At 35.8% G+C, this 23,986-nt stretch overlaps 1 protein-coding gene across 2 annotated transcripts in view; it reads right to left on the reverse strand.

Moving 5' to 3' along the window:
• The window catches only part of G2E3 (G2/M-phase specific E3 ubiquitin protein ligase), a 59,055-nt gene that overhangs the window by 21,211 nt on the left and 13,858 nt on the right, over positions 1 to 23,986 (reverse strand). The window contains exons 2-6 of one of the 2 annotated variants that reach the window (XM_044917848.1): positions 19,294 to 19,334; positions 13,971 to 14,068; positions 11,401 to 11,502; positions 8,032 to 8,156; positions 6,664 to 6,829 (exon numbers count right to left, since the gene is read on the reverse strand). In XM_044917848.1, coding sequence (XP_044773783.1) covers positions 6,664 to 6,829; positions 8,032 to 8,156; positions 11,401 to 11,502; positions 13,971 to 14,068; positions 19,294 to 19,330 — 528 coding nt within the window. In that variant the 5' untranslated portion in view covers positions 19,331 to 19,334. Of the gene's footprint in view, positions 1 to 6,663; positions 6,830 to 8,031; positions 8,157 to 11,400; positions 11,503 to 13,970; positions 14,069 to 19,293; positions 19,396 to 23,986 lie in introns of those variants that run through there. The other variant, XM_021695348.2, reaches the window with a different exon arrangement.

Raw genomic sequence — 23,986 nt, forward strand, 5'->3', positions numbered from 1 at the left:
GGAGGGATATTTAAATAAGTGTTACTATAAAACATCCTTGGTTCTGTTTTTAATTCAATCTCTAAGCTAGTTTTCTTCCTAAAAGGGGAGAAATATAGAACCTACTCTCACTGCTTCAGCAAATATAAATACAGAACCAGCAGGCAGAGGGTACTCAGAAACAGAAAACTATAAACCTACTAGAAAGAATAGCCAATCCCCAATAAAAAAAAAACTAGTAGCACACATTTAACATTTAATCCCTACTGTGTAAGTAGCAAACACTATGCTATATACCAAAAAGAGAAACAAAATAACTTAGATCCTACTTCAAGGAATAATTGTGAGATACAATTATAATACTTTGTAAAAGTGTGGTGTGTGTTTGTGTGTGTGTGTGTTTTAAAGTATATACATGGAAGAGAAAGGAATAAGTACCTAAGGCTGCATAAGAGCCTGACAAAAATGTCACAGGAATGGCAAGGTCAAAGCTAAGTTTGGAAGAGGAAACAAAGGTTTGTCAGGAAAACAGGACAAAAGGCATTACAAGGATAGGGAATTGCACATATCAAGTCTCCATGGCAAGAGAGAGCACAATGTGATCAGAGAACTAATTAATAATATGCTTAGGGATTACATGATGGCAATTACATTACATGTCTAACTCAGTAATGAGGTTAGACAGGGAAATCAAAGCCAGTATTAATAAAATAAGGTATGCAGGAGAAAAGGCCAGTTACTAGGCCCCTTCAATAGTTTTTTTTTTTTTTTTTTTTTAAGTGTCTAAAGTTAAATCACAGTTAGGCAGAGGTTAGCAACAAAAAAAAGATACACAAAAAATATCTATTAGGTAGACCTGATATACTTGGGAATAGTTTATGAATGATAAAGAAAACAAAAGAATTCAGGTTCAAAGAACACTAGTAGCGGGGCGCCTGGCTGGCGTGGTCGAAAAAGCATGCGACTCTTGGGTCTTGGGGTCATGGGTTTGTGCCCCACATTGGATGTAGAGATTACTTAAATAAATAAAATTAAAAACAAAAATAAAAAGTGGGACACACAAAGAATGTCAGAGGAAATCTCTGAACCTAACGGGCCTTTAGGAGTAATTGTACAGATATTAAGATCGTAGTAAATAGATATAATACAAGGGAGTGTCTAATATGGAGGAAAAAAACAACATAGGGCATAAGGAAGATACAAGACCACTGCAATGATGGAGAAATCCAAACTGAACAATAGTGGCAATTCTCTATATACACAGAATGAAGTTCCCATCAGCTTTAAAATATTAATCTGCACTCTCTCCATATAAAATTCCAATGAATATACCATTGCAGAGGTCACAAAAGATGAAATATGCTTAACTATATATAATTCTCAAGCTATTGCATAGGACTGTTCTTCCTTCAAGTCTTATATTAATGAAGTTTAGAGATTAAAAAAATTTTTCTTTGGGTATTGTTATATAATAGGATAGACTCCATTTACTATTTCAGTTAAGACTTGTTTGACAGAATGGAAAAGGCACTGTAGCTCCTTTACAGAACATGACTCAAGAATTATTTCTAACTGGTCTCTAATCAGGTTAACAATTGCATGTTCATATTTATGTCACAGACACAGTGTCCATGTGGCTGTGATTTTATATTATATTTGCATAAAGTAGACCTACATTTTTGTAAGTAATATTATTTTGACTTTTTAATGACACGATTAGAAATTTGGTATTTTCAGTGCTCACAAAAAAGCCCTATGAATACTAGAGTCAAGTTTGAGAACCTCTCTGTGTTTCATTACTAACAAATAACTGAAGCAAATCTTTTTTATTTTTCTTATTTGTTGAATGAGGCAAATCTTAATTTGAAAAATAACATACGCTTATAAAATTAACAAGATGATAGATTTGGCAGCAATTACATTCATTCAAATATAAACTCTTAAGATAAATTACTTTTGTAAAATTCTCATACAGTGTTAACTTCTTTCTCATTAGGTAAAGATAACTTTTCATGATATTTATGAACTGCACTCCCCGGATACTTTTACGAACACTTCTTTATAAGAACTAATAGAATTTATAAAATTTACCCAACAAAATAGGCTCCATCCTGACACTTTTAACGGAATAATCCTAAATATGAAAAGTTCGAGGCTCATGCAAAAAAAATACAAAGTAATCACTCTAATGTTTTTCTTTACCCAAATCATGTTTTTATTAATAAAACAAGTAAAAACAGATTTATCAGTCTTCACACAGAACTGCAGGTGAAGGCGTAGTTTTAAAACAAAATGCACCATATACGTAAGGGCTTTGGTTCTGGTCTAATTAACTAGGATTGTCATTCTTCTTCCCATATACCAGATGCAAAGCCTAGAAGTCAAGGCTTTGACATTCATATAGATCACCTGTAATAATCCTACTTATTTAAAAAATATCTATTTACAGACATCTACAGGGGATGACAGTCACCATTATCTCCTACCTTTTGTTACATTTTTAGCACTTCCCTTCACCCCATTGTAAGCATAGATATGTAATTTCATAATTCTGATTTTTTTTAAAATGTATAGTTCTTTTTCTTGATTTCATTTACTTATATACATTCTTGGCCATATTTAGTTTCTTTATAAAAATAAATCATCAAAATAAAGAGATGGCTTGAGGTTGCTTCAGTGTTCAAGTTTGCTTTTCTTTTTTCCAGCTTTTCTTCAGTTGTCCTAAATATGACTAGTCTCGTTTTGTAAGTACACATGATACTGCCACCAAGTCAGGTTTAGATACTGATGGTCCCAACAGTAAGGCATTTAAACGTCTCCAGAAACCAAGGCTATAGGTACTGCTGCTATTGCTGGTTTTGAAACCCCAATTACCCCAATAGTAATCTCTTGTGAAAATTCTGTGGGACACCAGGCAGACGAAGCCAGCTTAACCTTGTTGCTCTGTCAGTGGGTCAAAATCTTTTAAGCTTCCCTGTGGAAGATTAACACTGTATTGTGTCACCCACTGCTAAAGTCAATATATAGTATGACTTTATAGACATAAGTCTTGTAGTATTTCCGGCAATTCACTTGGCACCATCTGTCTGTATGTCTTCACAGAACATCAGCACTCATGAGGGCAAAGTACAGAATAAGTAGAGGAAAGTTATTTTGTGCAGTTTCATTTCACTTAAGTTTTTTATTTTAAGGCACTGCTTCTCTCAGGTAAGGCTTAAAAAGGGACATGATTGTGCTTAATCACTAAAAGGAGAAAAGAAAATCAGTTAACAAAAGACTATTACACTAAACATAGAAATAGAAGAAAATAATAAAGAAGAAAAGAAATCACTTAAACTCAAGAGACAGGTACAGTAGGAAAAGCTTTGGGGTATTTCTCTACATGTTTTTACAGACAATGCATGCTGCTTTCCTTTTCATCTTTAGACCCTGGATGCTGGCTTCACAGAGTGGAGACATTTTTAAGGAAGACAAAGACAAGGCCAAGAGTACCACGAAATCATGAAGTTTTCCCCCTGTCCATTGGCACCAGGAGTCAGCAGTTTTTAAAGAGTTAAACCTTGTTTCTTTTCTTCATGTAAGTAGTGTTTCACCTAAAGCTTTAAAAAAAAAAAAAAAGAAAGAAAGAAAGGCATGGGGTGCCTGGGTGGCTCAGTCAGTTAAGTGGCCAACTTTTGATTTCAGCTCAGGTCATGATCTCAGGGTCCTGGGATCAAGCCCCATGTTGGGCTCCATGCTCAGCAGGGAGTCTGCTTGAGGATTCTCTCTCCCTGTTCTCCCTTTGTCCCTCCCCCTACTCACACTCTCGCTCCCAATAAACAAATCTTTAAAAAAAGACAAAGAAAACCACTGTTCTATTTCTTCCTCTTATCAAAATTCAGTAGTGACATGAGGGGGAAAAGGTATTGGGCACTGGGTGTTATATGTTAGTGATGAATCACTAAATTCTACTCCTAAAAGATATAGTACACTATATCTTAACTAACTTGAACTTAATTAAAAAAAAAAAAAGGGTACTGGGAATACCTAGGCATTAATACACTGAGAATTATCCACAATGGGCTACTGGTAATACTGTACATGGTTAGGCAGCAGACAATCAAGTCTTTCAGCAGATTACCTTTCATGTGATGAATTTCAACTGCTCATGACATTAGATTGAGGTATTATTAGCTCTGTGGGCTGACATTTAACATTAGCACACCACCACCTTGCCGTACCTTCAATTTGACAAAATCCTATGAGGCAGTGGAACTTTGATGACAGACTAGTTTCTTGAACTTCAAATGTGATTTTAGAGATATAGGGCCTTTTGGCTCAGGAACGCCTTGGTATCTTACACTTTTCACAGCAGATTAAGGCTGGTAAGAATGGTTCAAAGAAATACAGGCAGTACAATACAACTGAAACCCCTCATCATTTTCTGTGTCTTGCCTTGGTGTTTTGATGGTGGACCTTTGATCTTTGGGTTTTGGTGGTACAGGATCTACAAATCCAATATTGTCATAAAAGTTATGAACAGCGCTAAAAAATAAAATGTGGTCCTCGGGCTTGAAAAAGATAATTTCTTTGGTTAATGTCAGTGTCAGTCTGGAGTTATCTATTACAGATTCTCAACTGCTGCCTTTCTTTGACTGAAGGTATTTGGGATTTAGAATTTGATCTTTTCAGGTGCCTTTGAGTTAGATTATTTTCCATTTCATTGACCTCAGATTTTAGTTTATCCAGCTTTTTCTTTTGAATCTCAAATTCTCTTTGAAGTCGTTCCATTCTGGCCTTTTGGTGTACCAATAGAGCTTGAGTGTAGACAGCAGCATCAGATCCCATACTCAACCTCTGTGCTTCACTCATTCTATCCACATGTGCTATAAAGTAGGGTCCATGAGGTGCTGAATATTCTGTTTCTACATAATGATCAGGATGGCTTAGAAGATTTTTTTTTTTTAATATTTTATTTATTTGAGACAGAGAGAATGAGAGACAGAGAGCATGAGAGGGAGGAGGGTCAGAGGGAGAAGCAGACTCCCTGCCGAGCAGGGAGCCCGATGCGGGACTCGATCCTGGGACTCCAGGATCATGACCTGAGCCGAAGGCAGTCGCTTAACCAACTGAGCCACCCAGGCGCCCCTGGCTTAGAAGATTTTTAAGTTCAAAGGCAGGGGATACCACCCCTGGTGAAACTGCAGGGGTTTACTAGGATAAACTGTAATTTTGAAAGTATATTTTGTACTAGGTTGAGTGATCACTACTTGAGAAGAAGTTGCATAATTATTGCCTATTGTTCGACTCACTCATGTACTTTGACTATTATTAGTACTTTTAAGACTTTCTTGAAATATAAGAGGATTTACAACATCTCCTAAATTTAAAAAATACTTTTGTGAATAACCTGTAATCAATAACATTTTATTTTACTAAACAATAATAAAAGCCAAGCTCTAAAAAAAAGTGTTAAACTTAATTAAATCCTTTGTTATTTGGCATTCTATTAACTGTAACTGTCTTATCAGTTGACACTTTCATACATGTACACTATTGTATTTGATGTTATGAATAAGTGAGATCTTTTTAAAAATCTTCAAGAATCTTCGGAATCAAATAAATATTAAAGTGTTTAATGTTATGTGTTTCATGATATTTACTTAAAAACTTGTCATCGGGGGCGCCTGGGTGGCTCAGCTGGCTAAGTGTCTGTCTTCAGCTCAGGTCATGATCCTGGGGCCCTAAGTGTTGCTCCCTGCTTAGTGGGGAGTCTGCTTCTCCTCCTCCCTCTGCCCTTCCCCCCACCATGCGCACTCTCTCTCTCAAATAAATAAAATCTTTTAAAAAAACAAAACAAAACAAAAAAAGGGGCGCCTGGATGGCTCAGTCGTTAAGTGTCTGCCTTTGGCTCAGGTCATGAAATCGAGCCCCGTATCAGGCTCCCCGCTCGGCGGGAACCCTGCTTCTCCCTCTCCCACTCCCCCCGCTTGTGTTCCCTCTCTCGCTGTATCTATCTCTGTCAAATGAATAAAATCTTTAAAAAAAAAAAACAAAAAACCCCCCCAAAAACCAGTCATCAGGTTTGACATACAAGGTGGCTTTCAAAAAGAATACCTTTAATTCATTAAACAGTAATCAGTCCCTGTCAAGAAGCTGTGATAAAGTGTTTAGTTTTTTTTTTAAAGGCCTCAACATTTAAATATCTTAGCTTCCAGTTAAATTATCATTTCACATATCTTAGTTTTCTAAGCTTAAATATGTAAATGAAGTTGGGAATTAAATCTGTGTTGTATTCATTGTGAAATACAGACAAAATCCTTAGGTTAAAACAACAAAAACTTTTAAGTGTAAATATACATTAAAAGGTAGTGTTCTAAAGTATTTTAAAATATGAGTTGTACACTTCAATAGAGCAAATTTTATAGGTAAAATATGCTTTGATAAAGCTGTTTTTAAGTTACAAGTAGAGGTAAAATACACAGGTCAACTCTTTACAATTTAAAATTCAAATCAGGGGTGCCTGGCTGGCTCAGTCTGAGGAACATGCAACTCTTGATAATGAGTCTGAGGCTCCCACTGGGTGTAAAGATTATGTAAATAAATAAGTAAATAAACCTTAATAAAATAAAATATAAAACAAATTAAAATTCAAATCAGCTAGGAACAAATTTTATATCAGATAAAGCTTACAAAATAACTTACCTGTAAACAGTCTCTATGAAACCAAGCATTCTTACAACAAGGACTTCGTAATATGCTGTAAGTTGGAATAGGCTCGATAAATTCCAAGCAAATGGTACATGGTAAGGAGTCTCTATAATTATTAGATGAAATTATTTGAACAGGTCGATGTTTCCAACAAAATGACCTAAAATGTAAATTATTTAAAAACAACATCTAATAAATTACAAAACACAATGAGACTAGCATTACAATTCGCATTTATAAGAGGAAACTCATTTGTATCTCTCTCATAATTAACCTACAAGACTGGAACTTTGGCACTCTTAATCAGTCTCACAAACTATGACCAAGGGGAGCAGGATTTTCATAATGTGAACCTTTTGGTGGTAAGACTTAACTCCTAGAGGGGCGCCTGGGTGGCTCAGTCGGTCAGGTGTCTGTCCTTGTCTCAGGTCATGATCCCAGCGTCCTGGGATCGAGCCCCGCCTTGGGTTCCCTGCTCAGTGAGGAGCCTGCTTCTCCCTCTCCTCCCTGCTCCTGCTCTCTCTTGCTAGCTCTCTCTCAAATAAATAAAATCTTACAAAAAAAAGAAAAAAAAAGACTTAACTCCTAGAATTTCAGTAACTAGTATTATGTTGAGAATCCTATGTAATATTGTTAGCAACACCATTATACTCAATATTGTACAAAATTAAAGGAACTTAAAAAGAAATATTTTAATTTGTAACATAAAATACAAATAAAAACTTATTCCAAACCCACTAAATTTATTTCCATTTGCATTTTCTAAACTGCAGTTTTGTACATGCTAACAATCCATTAAATAGGTCAAGAACACAAAGACTAAAAGAAATAGAACACTCATAATATCAAATACTAAAATTCATAAATCTTGATGTTTAAAGCTGGATTCAGAAAGTAAATATTGTCAGGGGCACTCCAGGGCACAATATTTATTTTTTGGACTCCACCAAATTTAAATGCCTTCAATTTACTCAATGAGAAATACATATGGCTCTGTGGAAGAAGAGTGGACCGTAAATCTAAAGAGTGACATAAAAATCTAGAATTATGTAAGGTGGAAATTTTTATAAAATATTAATAAATTAACAATTTCATATTATATTCCAGAGCTGAAGATGAATATTAATTGTTAAGCCCATTCAATTCTGGCAATTCCCAACACTTTGCAGATAGAGATGACTCCATAAAGGAGGAGGGAAGCAATTTTAAATATATATAAAACATATATGTAACATATATGTGTAAACTCAGTGCAGCTCTGAAAAGAAATTTTACAAAGGATTTATATCATTGGCATATCCATACCCATTTTCCATTTTTCCTTAACATTCATCTTTCATATTCAACAATTAATTAACTTACGCAAAATTGCCAGTAAATTGGAAAATACATTCTCTCTGAAGTCCACATGGGAAATGATAACTTCGTTTACATCGGGGTGCAACACATCCAATTGAAGCACCAGTTTTCTTGCAAATACAGCATTTCTAGAAGAAAATATGAAAACAGAGGTCATAACATACAAAATCTGAGTAACATAGTATGACCAAGTTATAAATGAATATTCCTGTGGGGAGTCTGAAAATCAATTTTCATCATACAACAGCTATGATGACAGTTTATTAAAGCAATTTCTGAAAAAACTGTTCTACCCAGAAACAGTCTAAAGACACTAAAGATTCACTCCTATAACAACTTCTGGTAAAAGAGTCATCTCTAATCTAACATGTGGATGGGACAGAGAAGCTTCTCCTTCCTACCTGGCTAAAATATTTTCAACTGAAGGGTTTTGTAAACATAATGGCTATACATTAAAGTCTCAAATCTCAATAAAAAACACATAAATAGGAAATATTCATCAAGGAAAACAGCAAAACAATATTAAAAACCAATCTGTGAAAAAAGTCAGCTAGGATCACCCTAACCTAACCAAATGAAAAAGTGAGATTATGACTTGAGCCAAAACCAAGAGTGGGACGCTTAGGTGACTGAGCCACCCAAGTGCCCCAGAAAGAGAGTCTTTGTAAATGTAATTAAGTTAAAGATCTCAAGATGAAACCATCCTGGATTTAGGGTGGTCCCTAATCAAATGATTGGTGTCCTTCTAAGTGAAAGGAGAGGGAAATTTAAGACACATACTCACAGAGGGGAAGACCATGTGAACATGTGCAGCTGGAAGCAGAGACTGGAGTTATGCTGTCACAAACCAAGGTTACCAGCAGCCGCCAGAAACTTGGAGACAAGCGTGGAAAGGGATTCTCCCCTCACAGCTCCCAGAAAGAACCAATCCTTCTGACAGCTTGATTTGGAATTTCTAGTCTCCAGAATTGTGAGAACAAATTTCTGTTTTAAATGACTCAGTTTGCTGTAATTTATTATGGTAGCCCAAAGGAACCAAATACAATACTGCTGCCACTAACTAAAATATAACAGTGGTATAGGAATACAAAGACTATTAGGTGATTCAAGCGTTACTAAGATACAGAGCAGTATCTAAAACATCTTGGAACCCTTGAGATAGCCATTATAAAATGGTCACTGATGAAGGGATTATACAGTCTTATGCTGACCCATGAAATACCACTAGGTTACTGGAGAATACCTTGCCAACCTGAGGCTTTTCCAGTAAACTGACATACGGAACTCTAGCTTAATGTCGCAAATGGAGACAACTTCTTCAGGATAAAGATATTCTCAAAGGTTCAGAATAGGGGAGCCTGGGTGGCACAGTCGGTTGAGCATCCGACTCCGTTTTGGCTCAGGTCATGATCTCAGAGTTGGGAGGATCAAGCCCCGAGTTGGGCTCCATGCTTGGTGCAGAACCTGGCTTGATATTCTCTCTCCCTCTCCCCCACCCCTCCTGCTGATGCTCTCTCTCTCTCTCTAAAATAATCTGGGCACCTGGGTAGCTCAGATGGTTAAGCCATCTGCCTTCGGCTCAGGTCATGATCCCAGGGTCCTGGGATCAAGTCCCGCATTGGGCTCCCTGCTCCCTGGGGAGCCTGCTTCTCCCTCTGTCTCTGCCTCTCTGTCTCTCATGAATAAATAAATAAAATCTTTAAAAAAAAAATAGAAAATAAAATTAAATAATCTTAAAAAAAAAAAAAAAAAGGTTCACAATATAGTCAGAGAGGATTCAGATGTTTTAAGAAAAAGATATTTCCAAACTGCAAAGAGACCTTTTGAGGTCATCTTTCACCACAAGTTCACTATCATCAGGAGGTTGAGGAATTTTGATACGAATACTCTCACATAGTCCTGAGATAAATGCCACTGCTAACCTTTCTCCCAAGGTTTTCTCTTGTGTCCTACAGCCTCTATTTTACCATCTGGCCCCCAGCATCCTCAACATCTTCAAAAATAATTGCTTCCATTTTTTTTGCTTCAACTAAGATAAAGGTCTCTATATGCTTGCTTCCCTTACAGAATTTCTTGAGTGAAGCTACTTATTTTCCCATCCTCCTTTATTTTCATCCAGACTTGGCAAGGGTTGGGAGTAGGATATGGAAAAAGGCAAGGGGGACAATCAGAACATTATTTTAGTTCTCTGTTGCAGGTTGTAGGCCATAAATTTGCCTTCATACTTTAAAAAATCTGGTCCTTTGAGCCTAATGATATCTCCCCTCTGTCACCTACTAGCTTCCTCCACACTTTGGCACCTTTCTCTGTATCTTAATTCTTGCTACCCCTTTGTAAACAACTTCGACATTGATGAGACAACCTTTCTTTGACAGTTATGATGTGTCCCTTCATCACTACTCCAGTGTAATAATGAATCCTGTCATCACCCAAAACTGCTCCACCACTGAAACCATCAGTTCCAGTTATATTCTCTGGACAAAATTCCCTGTACTTCCAACTTTCTCATTTTTTTTAACCTTCTCATTTTCTAACTCTCATTATTTTTTTTTTTAAAGATTTTATTTATTTATTTGACAGAGAGAGAGACACAAGTGAGAGAGGGAACACAGCAGGGGGAGTGGGAAAGGGAAAAGCAGGCTTCCCGCCAAGCAGGGAGCCAGATGCGGGGCTCGATCCCAGGACCCTGGGATCATGATCTGAGCCAAAGGCAGACACCTAACAACTGAGCCACCCAGGCACCCCTAACTCTCATTATTTCTACTCAGACCAGGTGGAAACCTACAATCCTTTCCTTGCATTTAATACAGTAGGTATCACACAGAAGGTTCACAAACTATAATTAAATGAACAAGGGGTTAAAGTGTAGAGTACTTATCCTGGAGAACATGAGAACGCAATGAACAAAGGTACACAATGTCACAGAATGTCCACAAGAGGTGGAGATATCATAAATTACTGGTCTGCATAGCTGTGTAATTTCCACCTCAACCCATCATGCCAACCCAGCAACTGAGGTATAAGAATGAAAAGTGAACATCTGGGTTGACTCAGGATTAAAGGTTTGAAGAACAGCAGAGTGGAAGTATGGTCATAATTCGGATGGTAGGAGTGGGTGAAATGATGGATAGGTTGGAATAAAATAAGGAAGTGAAATCAGCACTGTCACATATTATTCAGGGTTGGTTAACCTCGCTTTTATTTGCAAATACACAAAAAGTTCTTCTAAAATATACCTTATTTGACAAAAATAAGCCTTTGAACATAAAATCAAAGTCTTATAAATTTCCAGTAGGGAAACGGATGGAAAAAACTTCCCTAGTATGATCATACTTACAGTATTTAGTGTAATGAGTAAAACAATTTACTTACCAGTTTAGAAGCCCTGTTCACTTCTTTCCTGATGTCTTCTATTAGAAAACCATAAACTCCTTCTTCTTCTTTACCTCTCTGCCAAATTCCACTTGACATCAACTATAAATATATTCTCAATTAGAAAATAGACCTTAAGAAACTAGTTTGAAATATATATAAATGTATTTATATATGCATGTGTTTGTATATATTAATATACACACACATATAATATATATAATGTTCCAATAAAAAATGGACATAACTTGAATTTCAAGCACCTCTTATCTATAATAGTTATTTTTCATGGTCAAAGTAAGAGGCTACTCACATTCCTTGATTTGGAAGACACTGTACATTAACAGTTCATATAACCAAAGTGGTTTCTAAAAGTATTCCAGGAAATAACAGAAAAAGGAAGAATGCAAGGCAGAAAACATCTGTAATGAATGAATGAAGCTTTAGAAAAAAAGGCGGTAAATACCGAAAGGTATAAATGTAATAATAGTAAACACTATGGCAATAATTCAGTTTATCAGTGATATTTCAGGCTAACTTTAAATGTAGCTGGATTCTGAATCATAAAAGGTGTATTTACGGAAACCTATTGAATCATGGGTAACATAAATGTTTGAATTTTTAAATATCTTTTAACTTCAGTTTAAATATGTTAAGGAAATATGAATCAAAAAAATGGATGGAACTGTGAATAAGAAATCCTGGCTTGCAAACCAGGCTCTGTGTCCAACTTTCTGGAATTCTAGGCAAGTAATTTAATGTCCCTCACCTTAAATACAAAAATAAAAAACTGTACTAGATTGTCTCAAGTCTCTTTAAGCTCTAACATTCCATTACCATTTATAACATTACTGCATTTTCCTGTTCACAGTGAAATAGAATCTTGTAAGTGTTGAGCCTAGGGTGGGTATGTTCTGAATTATTACACTCATTAATGAAAAACAGAATACAAAGGAAATTTGATCAAATTAAATATATTAAATAATTCAAAGCTACTTCAAATTTGTGATTAGAGAAGAGGATTATTTTAATCAATATAATATATCCTAGAGAAACAACAAAAAAAGTAGACATTACTTAAGAATTGGTTATGAAAAAAAAAACCCAATTCTCCTAATTCTACTGCATAAAAAGTAAAATAAACTCTCAGAAAAATGAAAAGGTTTTCTTCAGTGATATAAAATATAAGACTTCCAACTTACAAATAAATTTGGAATGCCAAATTAATGTTCCCTTAAATCTTGGTACAAAGTAATTAGGTTCCTAGACAAGTCTAGAAGTCTATTTAACCCACAGGGTACTTGACATACAAAACTATAGTCTTAGACAACCACCAAGAAATATGTTAGATGGTTTCTCAAGGAAGCATCTAGAGTTTTAACATGGATGCTGGGGTGGGTATAATAATAGATCTACAAATTTGTTGATACTTCTTCCTTTAAGAGACGGGGCCTAGTTCCCTTCCCCTTGAATGTGGGCTAGACTTAATGACTCACTTCTAACAAACAGAATAAAGTAAAAGTGACAGTAGCATGTGACTGTGAAGACTAGGTCATATGGTTCTATCTTGGTGTCTTGTCTATCCGTCCCTCCCTCCCTCTTTCATCACTTACTCTGGAAGAAGTCAGATGCCATGCTGTAAGTACCCTACAAAGGTACCCAGGGAAGTAAGGAATAGAGGCCTCCTGCCAACAGGTAGTAAGTACTAATGCCAAAAGCCATGTGAGTGAGCCATCAGATGTGGATCCTCCAGCCCAGTCTAACCTTCATATGACCGAACGCTGGAGGACATCTCACTTGCAACCTCATGAGAGTCCCTGAGCCAGAACTATCCAGTTCAGCCAATACCAGATTCCTGACCCTCAGAAAATGTTTGAGATAATAGCTGTTTAAGCTGCTAAAATTCAGGATAATTTGTTAAGTGGCAATACATAACTCATACAGTATCAAGAAATATTGTGTTTATTAACTGCAGCCTTGGCAGGCTAAGGCAGTGATGGTGCCATTAAGATCTTAAGGCACAGATTTAGTGAGGTGAAAAGTTGGTGGAGGGAAGGGGAAACAAATGAGACACTAATTTTCAATATGAAATCACTTTTTCTTTCTTCCGAGTGACCCATAAATTCACCTATTTCCTTGTCCACAAATATTTACCACCTTTATTTAGAACTTTTCTTTCTAGGTTGTCTGCAAAATAAAATACTTTCCTTCTCCTCCCTGAACCTTCAAACAACTCTTTTCTGAGATTTATCATTAGCAACAATGGAAACAAGAAAGTGGTAAAAAGATAACTCCCTTAGAGATCTAACCATTTTTTCCTTTTTTCATTTAGGCTCTAAAGGGTTAGGCAAAAATAAACAGATAATGATGACAGGTCTTCCCTCATACATACCAAATAATTTCACAATCTTAGAATTTGATAGATGAAAAACCTTATTTTACATACAGGCAAAATGAGATCCAGAGAAGCAAAATGACTTATCCAATTCTCAGAAACCAGCCATCAAAATCTAACTGTCTTCTTCAGAAGAGTATCAAATTTCCAGGATTTAATTATAAATTATACTCACCAAACAATAGTAATGTACAGTGAGATTCCATTTCTCATTAGTTTTCTTTTCTCCATATTTATTAGGACAGTCATCATTTTTTCGACAAAAAACACAAGCTAACAGTGAAAAAAGTAAATAGATATAAAAATATTTTTAAATTTTTAAAATAAAACCTATGGAATTGGAGCTTCTCTCAAGTGATGTATTCAATTCTTTCTGAGAGCAAATCACATTATATTATCAGTAACTTAAAATTTTTAACACTTATTTCCAAAGCAATAAACATCATTGTTTTAGACTTTACATTTTTAAATTAATTTTAATAATGAATTCCAGTGTATAATTAAAATGGCAACTTGTAGGGTAACATCACAGAAAATAATGGATTAGGAAACTCCAAAACTCTATCTCCCCACTAAAGCAACAAATTAAGCTGCCAAAAACTGTCAGAATCAACTTTTCAGAAATTCTGAAATCTAATTTTAAAACTTATAACAATTAGGAGAATGCTCAATAAAGAAACAGAATGGTAAATTCTGATGAGCACTCTGTAGCATTTTAACTTACCTGCCTACCATCCCCCACTCTCCAGCTGAGCAATGAATGGCCTTAGGTTCGATGGCCCATGTTCCAGGTTTGGATTGTCCAAGAGGAGGTAAAATGAACCTTGTTCTTAAAGAAAAGTGAGTGTGTGTTTTGATCTGCCTGGTGGATCCCTGAGGGATGGGCTCAGATGCTTGCCCTTGTTTTGCCTGCCTCAGAACTTTCTCTGTCAAAAGTGTTTAAGACAAATACACTAGATGAAGCAGCTTGGAGTTAAGGGTAACAGATAGGACAAGCAGGTGCCAGACCAAAAGACCTACAAAAGGAGAAGCTGGGAAAAGGAGATACATGGGTAAATAAGGGCTTTGAAAAGCTCCCACAGATAACAGGGAATCTAGAGGACACACACATGCTCAAGGCTGGATGCATGCTCAGAAAAGACCCCAGAAACCCTAAGCTTTCACCTCTGGCTGATCTTTATGTAAGCCAATATGAAAAAAGAAAGACCCCCAAATCAGTAACAATTTTAACCTTAAAGAGCTAGAAAAATAAGAGCATATTAAGCCAAAAGCTAGCAGAAGGAAGGAAAAAATAAACACTACAGCATAGATAAATGAAATAGAAAACAAAAACAAGAGAATCAATAAAAACTGAAGTTGGTTTTCTGAAAAGATCAACGAAACCGACAAAACTTTAGCCAGACTGACCTAGAGAAAAAGAGTAAATTCAACACTTAGAAAAAAGCTACAGAAATCAAAACACTGTTGTAGTGGCATAAGGACAGCGATATAGATCAATAGAGGAAAAGAGGCCAGAAATAAACATATATATCTACGGTCAATTAATTTTGAACAAGAATGCCAAGGTCATTCATCAGGGAAAAACAGTCTCTTCAATAAGTGGTACTAGGACAGCTTGATAGCCACATGCAAGATAATGAAACCTAACCCGATACCATATACAAAAATTAAATCAAAACAGATCAAAGATGGGGTGCCTTGGTGGCTCAGTCAGTTAAGTGTCTGACTCTTGATTTTGGCTCAGCTCATGATCTTGGGGTCCTGGGATCATGCCCCATATCAGGCTCTGTGCTCAGCGGGGAGTCTACTTAAGATTCTCTGCCCCCCCGCCCCTCCCCCAGCTCGCAGTCTCTCAAATAAATAAATAAATCTTTTAAAAAGCACAACAGATCAAAGACCTAAACATAAGCACCAAAACTAAACTCTTAGAAGAAAATATAGGGGTAAATCTTTATAACCTTGGACTGGCAATGGTTTCTTAGAGATCACATGAAACCAAGGGCAAAAGTAAAAATGAACAAAAAAATAAACTGGACTTCATCTAAGTTTTTTGCAACTTTTATGCAAAGGACACTAAAGAGAGTGGAAAGACAATCTACAGAATGGGAGAATATATTTAGAAACCATATATCTGTTAAGGGTCTAGTGTCCAAAATGCGTAAAAAATTCTTATAACTCAACAACAAAACACAAACCAATTTTAAAATGGAGCAAATGATGTGAATAAACATTTTTCCAAAGAAAAAATATAAATAGCCAATAAGCATATTAAAAGATGTTTAATATTATTAATCAGGGAAATGCAAATCAAAACCACAATGAGATATTACTTCCCATCTGTTAGGATGGCTATAATCAAAATGTCAAAAAATAACAAATGTTGGCAAGGATCTGGAAAAATAGGAATCCTCACACGCTGCTGGTGGAAATGTAAAATGGTACAATGACTTAGGAAAAATAATTTGACAGTTCCTCAAAAACTTAAACATAGTTACTGTATGACACAACAATTCCACTCCTGGGTATATATGCCAAAGAACTGAAAATGGATGTTCAAATACTTGTATACTAATATTTATAGCAGCACTGTTCTCAACAGCCAAAAAGGGAAAACAAACCAAGTGTATATCAATGGATGGATGAATGGATAAATTAATATGTTATATCCATACAATGGAATATTATTCAGCTGTAAAAAGAAATGAAGTAACTGATACCTACTACAACATGGATGAGCCTAGAAACATTATGCTAAGTAAAAGAAGCCAAGCACAAGAGGTCACATACTATATGACTCCATTTATATAATAGATCACCTTATCCAGAATAGGTAAATCCACAGAGACAGACAAAAAAGCAGATTGGTGGCTTCCAGGGACCAAGGAGAAGGGAAATGAAAAGTAACTGCTTAATGGGTAGTTTCCTTTGGGGATGATGAAAATGTTCTGGAACTAGATAGTGGTGATGGTTCTCACTCTCCCTGCTTGTGTTCCCTCTCTCACTGTGTCTCTCTCTGTCAAATAAATAAAATCTTTAAAAAAATAATAAAATAGTTAAAATGGTGAATTTTGGGGCGCCTGGGTGGCTCGGTCGTTAAGTGTCTGCCTTCGGCTCAGGTCATTATCCCGGGGTCCTGGGATCAAGCCCTGCATCTGGCTCCCTGCTGGGTGGGGAGCCTGCTTCTCCCTCTCCCACTCCCTCTACTTGTGTTCCCTCTCTCGCTGTGTCTCTCTGTCAAATAAATAAATAAAATCTTAAAAAAAAAAAATGGTGAATTTTATGTTATGTGTACTTTACCATAACAATAATAGTTTTTAAAAGGCAAACTGTAGAGTCAGGGAGATCTGAGTTAAATCTTGGCACTACACTCTTGCTGTGTAACCTTGGACAAGTCAAGTATAATTAAAAGGGTGTGGCAGGTACATATAACTGAATAGACATTAGTATAATTATCAATTTTTCTAACTTATGATGTTTACTTATACAGAAAATTTCTAATAAAACAATGAGAAAAACACTAGCTAAAGAGAAAAGACTGAGAATCTCAAGGCAGCAGATGAATACAAGATGAAAGGAGCTTGAATCTCTAAGTGATTGCATGGAGCAGAAACTCCCCGTTTGTTCCAACTCCCCTAACCAATCCACATTGAATTGTAACATAAGCCAAGTAATAAACTTTTGTTGTATTAAACCAGTAAGACCTCAGCATTTACCTATTACAGCAGCTAATCTTATTTACTAATTATTAGCTTAAAATAAACAGTCTTATTACTAATTATTTAGCTAATACATGTAATCAAGAATGGATGTTATGCATTGAAATGGTACATCTGTTAACAGACTACTCACAAAATAGATTCCAGGACTGGAAAAAAACATCATGAGCTAATACTTAATGCCGTTAAAATATCTCCCCTATATTTGCCCTCCCTCACTATAGGTTAATGAGATAAGTCATAACTGAAAGCCCTTTCCTCAATCTTTCAAAAGTTTTCAACTCCCCTTCGTTTTGACCACATCAACTCTAGCAAATTGCCATTTATTTATTGGACATCTTATACCAGCAGCTCTCATCTTAATTCCTTCATTCCCAGTGCCTATACTTTTAGTTCTAAGTGTGCATGCAGCTATCAAGAGGAAAAGGAATACAAGGAATTGAGCTGAGACTACAGAACAGAAGTACTCATGATGAGCGCTGGATGGAGATGCATTTGCTGTTATGCTGTGGACCAGTAGCTTTTCCATTTGTTCCCTTCCTCCCTTCATCCAGATATGGAAACACTGGATGCAGAACAGACTAGGTTTCAGGCATGCGTTTTTGTAAGTACACTGCTTTTGTTTGTATTTGTTGTTTTTGAATTTTAATATTTAAAATTCAGTAACATTGTTCTGACTTCACTATATTAAGATCCCCTTCTAACTATGGCAAATGATACTGGCTGTATTAAAATAATGGCATAGGGGCGCCTGGGTGGCTCTGTCGTTAAGCGTCTGCCTTCGGCTCAGGTCATGATCCCAGGGTCCTGGGATCGAGCCCCACATAGGGCTCCCTGCTCCGCGGGAAGCCTGCTTCTCCCTCTCCCACTCCCCCTGCTTGTGTTCCCTCTCTCACTGTCTCTTTCCGTCAAATAAATAAATAAAAAATCTTAAAAAAATAATGACATACACACATATAAGTAAAAAAACTGAGTCAATCTTAGGAAAAATACTAAGTAAATAACAGTAAAGATAGTATTTGCAGTCTACAAATACATGAAGGTAGACCATGAATTACTAAGTTTCAGAACAATGAGCACAGTGGATAGAAGTCTGTAGGTAAAAGCAGAAAAGCAAAGTAGAGGGAGGATTAAGAGCAAATTTCCTTATCCAACATGATGTGGTGTTAACAGATATTCTCTATCAGTGATGGTCAAGATAGAGTTTTAAGTATATTTTAATTTGTGAGGGAATCAAAAAATAAATCTTAAAAAGGGTAGATGAGGGGAGTAGTGGCAGAAGAATATAAAATAACAATTTAAATTTCTCATTTTCCATGGTAGCAAATCAATATATACTGTTAAAACTAATGAATGAAGAAATCAACAACTAAAAGCAAAGGTCTCTGAATCTATTTGAGATGGTTATGAGCACCTGCAGGTAAGTTTTCCTTTTCATGTTAAGTTTTGTGTATTGTTTAAAATGGTCTCGCCTGCATTTTTCCTTATATAAGAAAAAGTCATACAAAAAGATGAAAAAAATTGTTTATCAAATAAACAATGCTGTTTCATTCAGATACAAAGCATACCTGATAAAATTTGGCAAATTGTCCTCTTACAGCAGATTTTTGTTGAAATGAATACATGTAATATTATGTTTTCATATATGGATGTGTGAACAAAAGCATGGATTCCTATATTTTGAGCCAGCATTCTAAAAAGTCTTATTGTAATAAAAAAGCAAGAGTAAAATATCTTAATATTTTAAATTATATTTGAAAATGTTTTAAGTATTTTACTTACCAAGATTCTGTGAGGCACCAGGTTTATTTTCATTCATTTTACTAAGAAAAATAAGAACATACAATACAGCCATCTTAATTTCTAAAGTTTCAAATTATCAACTTTAATAAAATTTAGTCACTGAATAATTACAAATAAGTTGCATAATTATTTCTTTCTCTAGTACTTAATTTCCTCACCTTTCACATATCTAAAACCATTAGTTTTCAACAAGCATGTTAAAGTCTGGGAACAGTGTTAAAATCAGAGGGAATGTTTTTTAGTTGTCAAGAAGATTAAGATGACTACTGGCGTTTAGTGGAAAGAGGTCAGGATTGCAGGGAACCTGTAATGCACCAAAAAGACCTACATAACAAATAGTCTAGACTTCCAAATTTCCAGCTGGATGTTTGAATAGGTTAAAAACACTGTAATTACATTAACCTAGAACTTAGCTAAGCCCATTTGACACATAAATACAAAGTCTTTTCTTTCCTTGCTATTTTAGAACAAAATGAAGTATTTTCAAACTACAACTCCTACGTAAGTCAAGAAAATTTGTATTTTATTTTTGTTTATAACTTTATCAAGAATTGTTCATTATTTAGGGGAAAAAAGTCACATCATCAATAGCAATGCCACTGAGTTGCCTACAAAACAACCTTATCAAGCTATATTTGTGACTTGCACTTGCAGGGATTCTTCACAGAGCTGCAAGCATCTGACTGCCATATCACATCTTCTAGTACAATGTTCAACCTTGTGCATTCTGAAAGACATTGATCTGCCTCTGTCTCCTCACTCCCTACTAGTTAACAAAGTTACTTATATTCATTATTGAAACATACCTTTTTCTGTTCTCTAGTTTGAAAAGATCAGAACATTATCATCAAAGTTTCACTTTACCAAAAATATATAAACAGCCTACTTAAAATGTTACGAGATTCAAGTAGATAATGTATATGTGAGCTCCTGGAATTTAAGTAGAAAAGAATAAACTTAATAATGCTACTAGGTAAATGTAATCTCATTTTAGTTTTCAAACCAATGCTCAGAGAAGTTAAACAGCTGTCCAAAGTCAGAGCTAGCTGAGTGGAAATAGACTAACCCATTACTGACTATACCACTTTACATGAAAATAATAAAAGAGCATAATAAATAACACAGAATATTAAATGTCAAAGGAAGGATAAAACCCCCCTACAAAGATTACTATCAAATTCCATCAATGCTTTTTTACAATTTGGAATTTATATTTCATACTGATGGTAAGAACTGTTTTGGGTTTAAACACTGATTTTCTCATATCACTTTTGTGTTTTTATAAAAAGTCACAGACCAAATTTGGGTCATTTTGTCTCCAAGCCTTCAGTATTTCCTGGTATTTCCTTACAAAAAAATCACATGTGCCATTGAGATTGGTAGTTTTTTTTCTTTTTTAAGGTTTTCTTTTTTTTTTTTTTGTAAAGATTTTATTTATTTATTTGACAGAGAGAGACAGCGAGAGAGGGAACACAAGCAAGGGGAGTGGGAGAGGGAGAAGCAGGCTTCCCGCCGAGCAGGGAGCCCGATGGAGGGCTCGATCCCAGGACCCTGGGATCATGACTTGAGCTGAAGGCAGACGCATAACGACTGAGCCACCCAGGCGCCCTGAGATTGGTAGTTCTTAAAAGAATCCATAAAACAACTAAAGAGCCCCGTGTTAAGCAGGCTTTGCAATTAAGTAGGTCCAGCCTATCTTTCCCATCTCCTCCCCACAACCATTAATGCAATGTTAAAGTAGTATTTTAGTGTTTTCTAGGGGCGCCTGGGTGGCTCAGTCAGTTAAGCGTCTGCCTTCGGCTCAGGTCATGATCCCAGGATCCTAGGATTGAGCCCCACGTCGGGCTCTCTGCTCGGTGGGGAGTCTGCTTCTCTCTCTCCCCACCTGCCCCTCTACCCCACTCGTGCTCTCTCTCTCGCTTACTCTCTCTCAAATTAATAAATTAAATATATAAAAAAAAGAGTGTTTTCTAGACTTTTTTTTTTTAAGAAGCACGGATTTTACTCTATAGGCATATGACGACACTTTTGATGTTTATACATGTTCATACAATGACTGCAGACTGCCCCACTGGCCAAACTGACTAAGGATCACAACCTTAATTTAAAACATGCTAAAAGATGTATGGGGATAGGGATCCATCTTAAAACTGATGAAATACAATAAATAGGAAGATTAAATGCCTCTTTTATTAGAACTTCTTTATAATTCAACTTCCTTTTTTTTCCAGTTATATTTTTTTTTATTAGTTTCAGAGGTAGAATTTAGTGATTCATTGATTGCATATAACACCCAATGTTCATTACAATGCCCTCCTTAATTTAATGCCCATCACCCAATTATCTCTTCCCCCCATCCACCTCCCCTCCAGCAACCCTTAATTTATTTCCTAGAGTTCAGCCTCTATACTTCAACTTCTGATGAATTCTGCATAAAAATCTACTCACATGTAAGTACATGTTTATTCCATAAACATATAACTGTAGTTCACCTAGAGTAAACATATTTTAATTTATAAAAGATGCTTAATCAAATCCAACACAGATTTATATTTGAGATCCACTCTCTCCAGTTTATAATTCCTTACCTTCTCCCCTCTGTCGGTAAATTGCAACTATCTTTTTCTTACTTTTAGATTTACTGTAATTCAGAATAATGATTGAGGTCCACAACACAATTATAATAAAGATATTTTAAATTCTCTCAATGATCTTAAAGCAAACATTAATCACATATTACTTTGTATTATGTTTACTTCAATTTTTTTAATTCTTCAGCTACACTGGCAAATTCCCCGAGGGTAAAATTCCTGTATCCTTCAGCACAGTACTAATAAATATTTGAATATGACTGATACATAGTCCAGAGATAATGAGATGACGGGCAAGGTTCTAGACTACATTTTCTATGTGGTTACATCTTCTCTTCCTCTTCCCCTTCCCACTGCAAGGACCCAAGGCATCTCTTGGTGGACAGTGTGATGAAGTTCTGTTCAGATCTTTATAACATATATAAGATAACTATGTTACCTTAAGAAAAAAGGTGTCTGAATTTTTTGTTATTACTAATCTCAAAATTCTGCAGTAAAACAAGAGCTTTCTCAGTTACAAATAAATGTAAAAGAATTAAAAGTGAACATCAATCTCACATGACACACACACACACACACACACACACACACACAAAGTATCACAGAGTGTGTAGAGAACCATGCTGAAAAGCCTCCAGATGTCATTGGCTATAAGCTGATCATAAGAAAGATCTCCAATGCTGGCAAAACATGTATGGGAAAGATTTTTCCTATGTATGCCAATATCTAATAAACACTTTATGTAGTTTTTCAAAGTGTATTAATATACACAATTCCACAAAGACCAATGGAACAAAACTAGAAAGCCTAGAAATAGATCTTTTTCCAGTCATTCGATTTTCAACAAAGGTAACAGCAATCAATGGGGAAAAGAAAAGTCTTCAACAAACAGTGCTGGAAAAACTGGATATCCATATGGAAAACGAACAAATGAACCTTGATCCATACTTCACACCATGAAAATATTAATTCCAAGTGGATAATAGACCTAAATGTATAAGCTACAACTACAAGTTTTAACAGAAAAAGTAACAAATTATACTACATAAAAATTAAAAGCTTCCACTCATCAAAAGATATGACAAGAAAGTAAATATGTATGCCACTGTAAAAGATGTGTCTGACAAAGCCTTGTACCTAGAATATATAAAGAACTCCTACAACTCAACAAATACAAAGCAAACAATCCAATACCAAAAAAAAAAAAAAAAGGGGGGGGGCAGGGCACCTCGGTGGCTCAGTCGTTAAGCATCTGCCTTCAGCTCGGGTCATGATCCCAGGGTCCTGGGATCGAGCCTCCATGCTCTGCGGGAAGCCTGCTTCTCCCTCTCCCACTCCCCCTGCTTGTGTTCCCGCTCTCGCTGTGTCTCTCTCTGTCAAATAAATAAATAAAACCTTAAAAAAAATTTTAAAAAAGGGGCAAAAGATATGAATGGACACTTCATGAAGGAAGATATGTGAATGGTTAATATACACAGGAAAAGATGTTTAACATCATTTGTAATTAGGATAATAAAGATTAAAACCAAGGCACTGCTGGCTGACTCAGTTGGTAGAGCATGTAACTCTTGATTTCAGGGCTCTAAGTTTGAGCCCCAACATTGGGTATAGAGATTACTTGAAAATAAAATCTTAAAAAAAAAGTTAAAACCACTATGACAGACCACTTCATACCCACAATAATGGTTAAGATTAAGAAGACTATCAACACCAAACATTGGAAAGGATATGAATCAACTGAGAAACTCACATAAATTGTTGGAAGAAATGTAAAAGTGTTAAACAGATACCCATATACTAGCCTTTGACGCAAGAATTTCACATCTAGTTATTTATCCAAGGAAAAATAAAAACATATACAGACAGAAACCTTATGCAAGAATGTTCATAGCAGCCTTCTTCATGATACTCCAAAGCTGAAAACCCACTAGTTCACCACTAAGAAAATGGATAAACAAATTGCAATTTATTGATAAAATACACTACTACTTAGCAATAGGGGCGCCTGGGTGGCTCAGTCCGTTGGGCATCTGCCTTTGGCTCAGGTCATGACCTCAGGGTCCTGGGATGGAGCTCTGCAT

This window comes from Neomonachus schauinslandi, chromosome 9 (genome assembly GCF_002201575.2).
Source record: "Neomonachus schauinslandi chromosome 9, ASM220157v2, whole genome shotgun sequence".
Taxonomy (NCBI): Eukaryota; Metazoa; Chordata; class Mammalia; order Carnivora; family Phocidae; genus Neomonachus; species Neomonachus schauinslandi.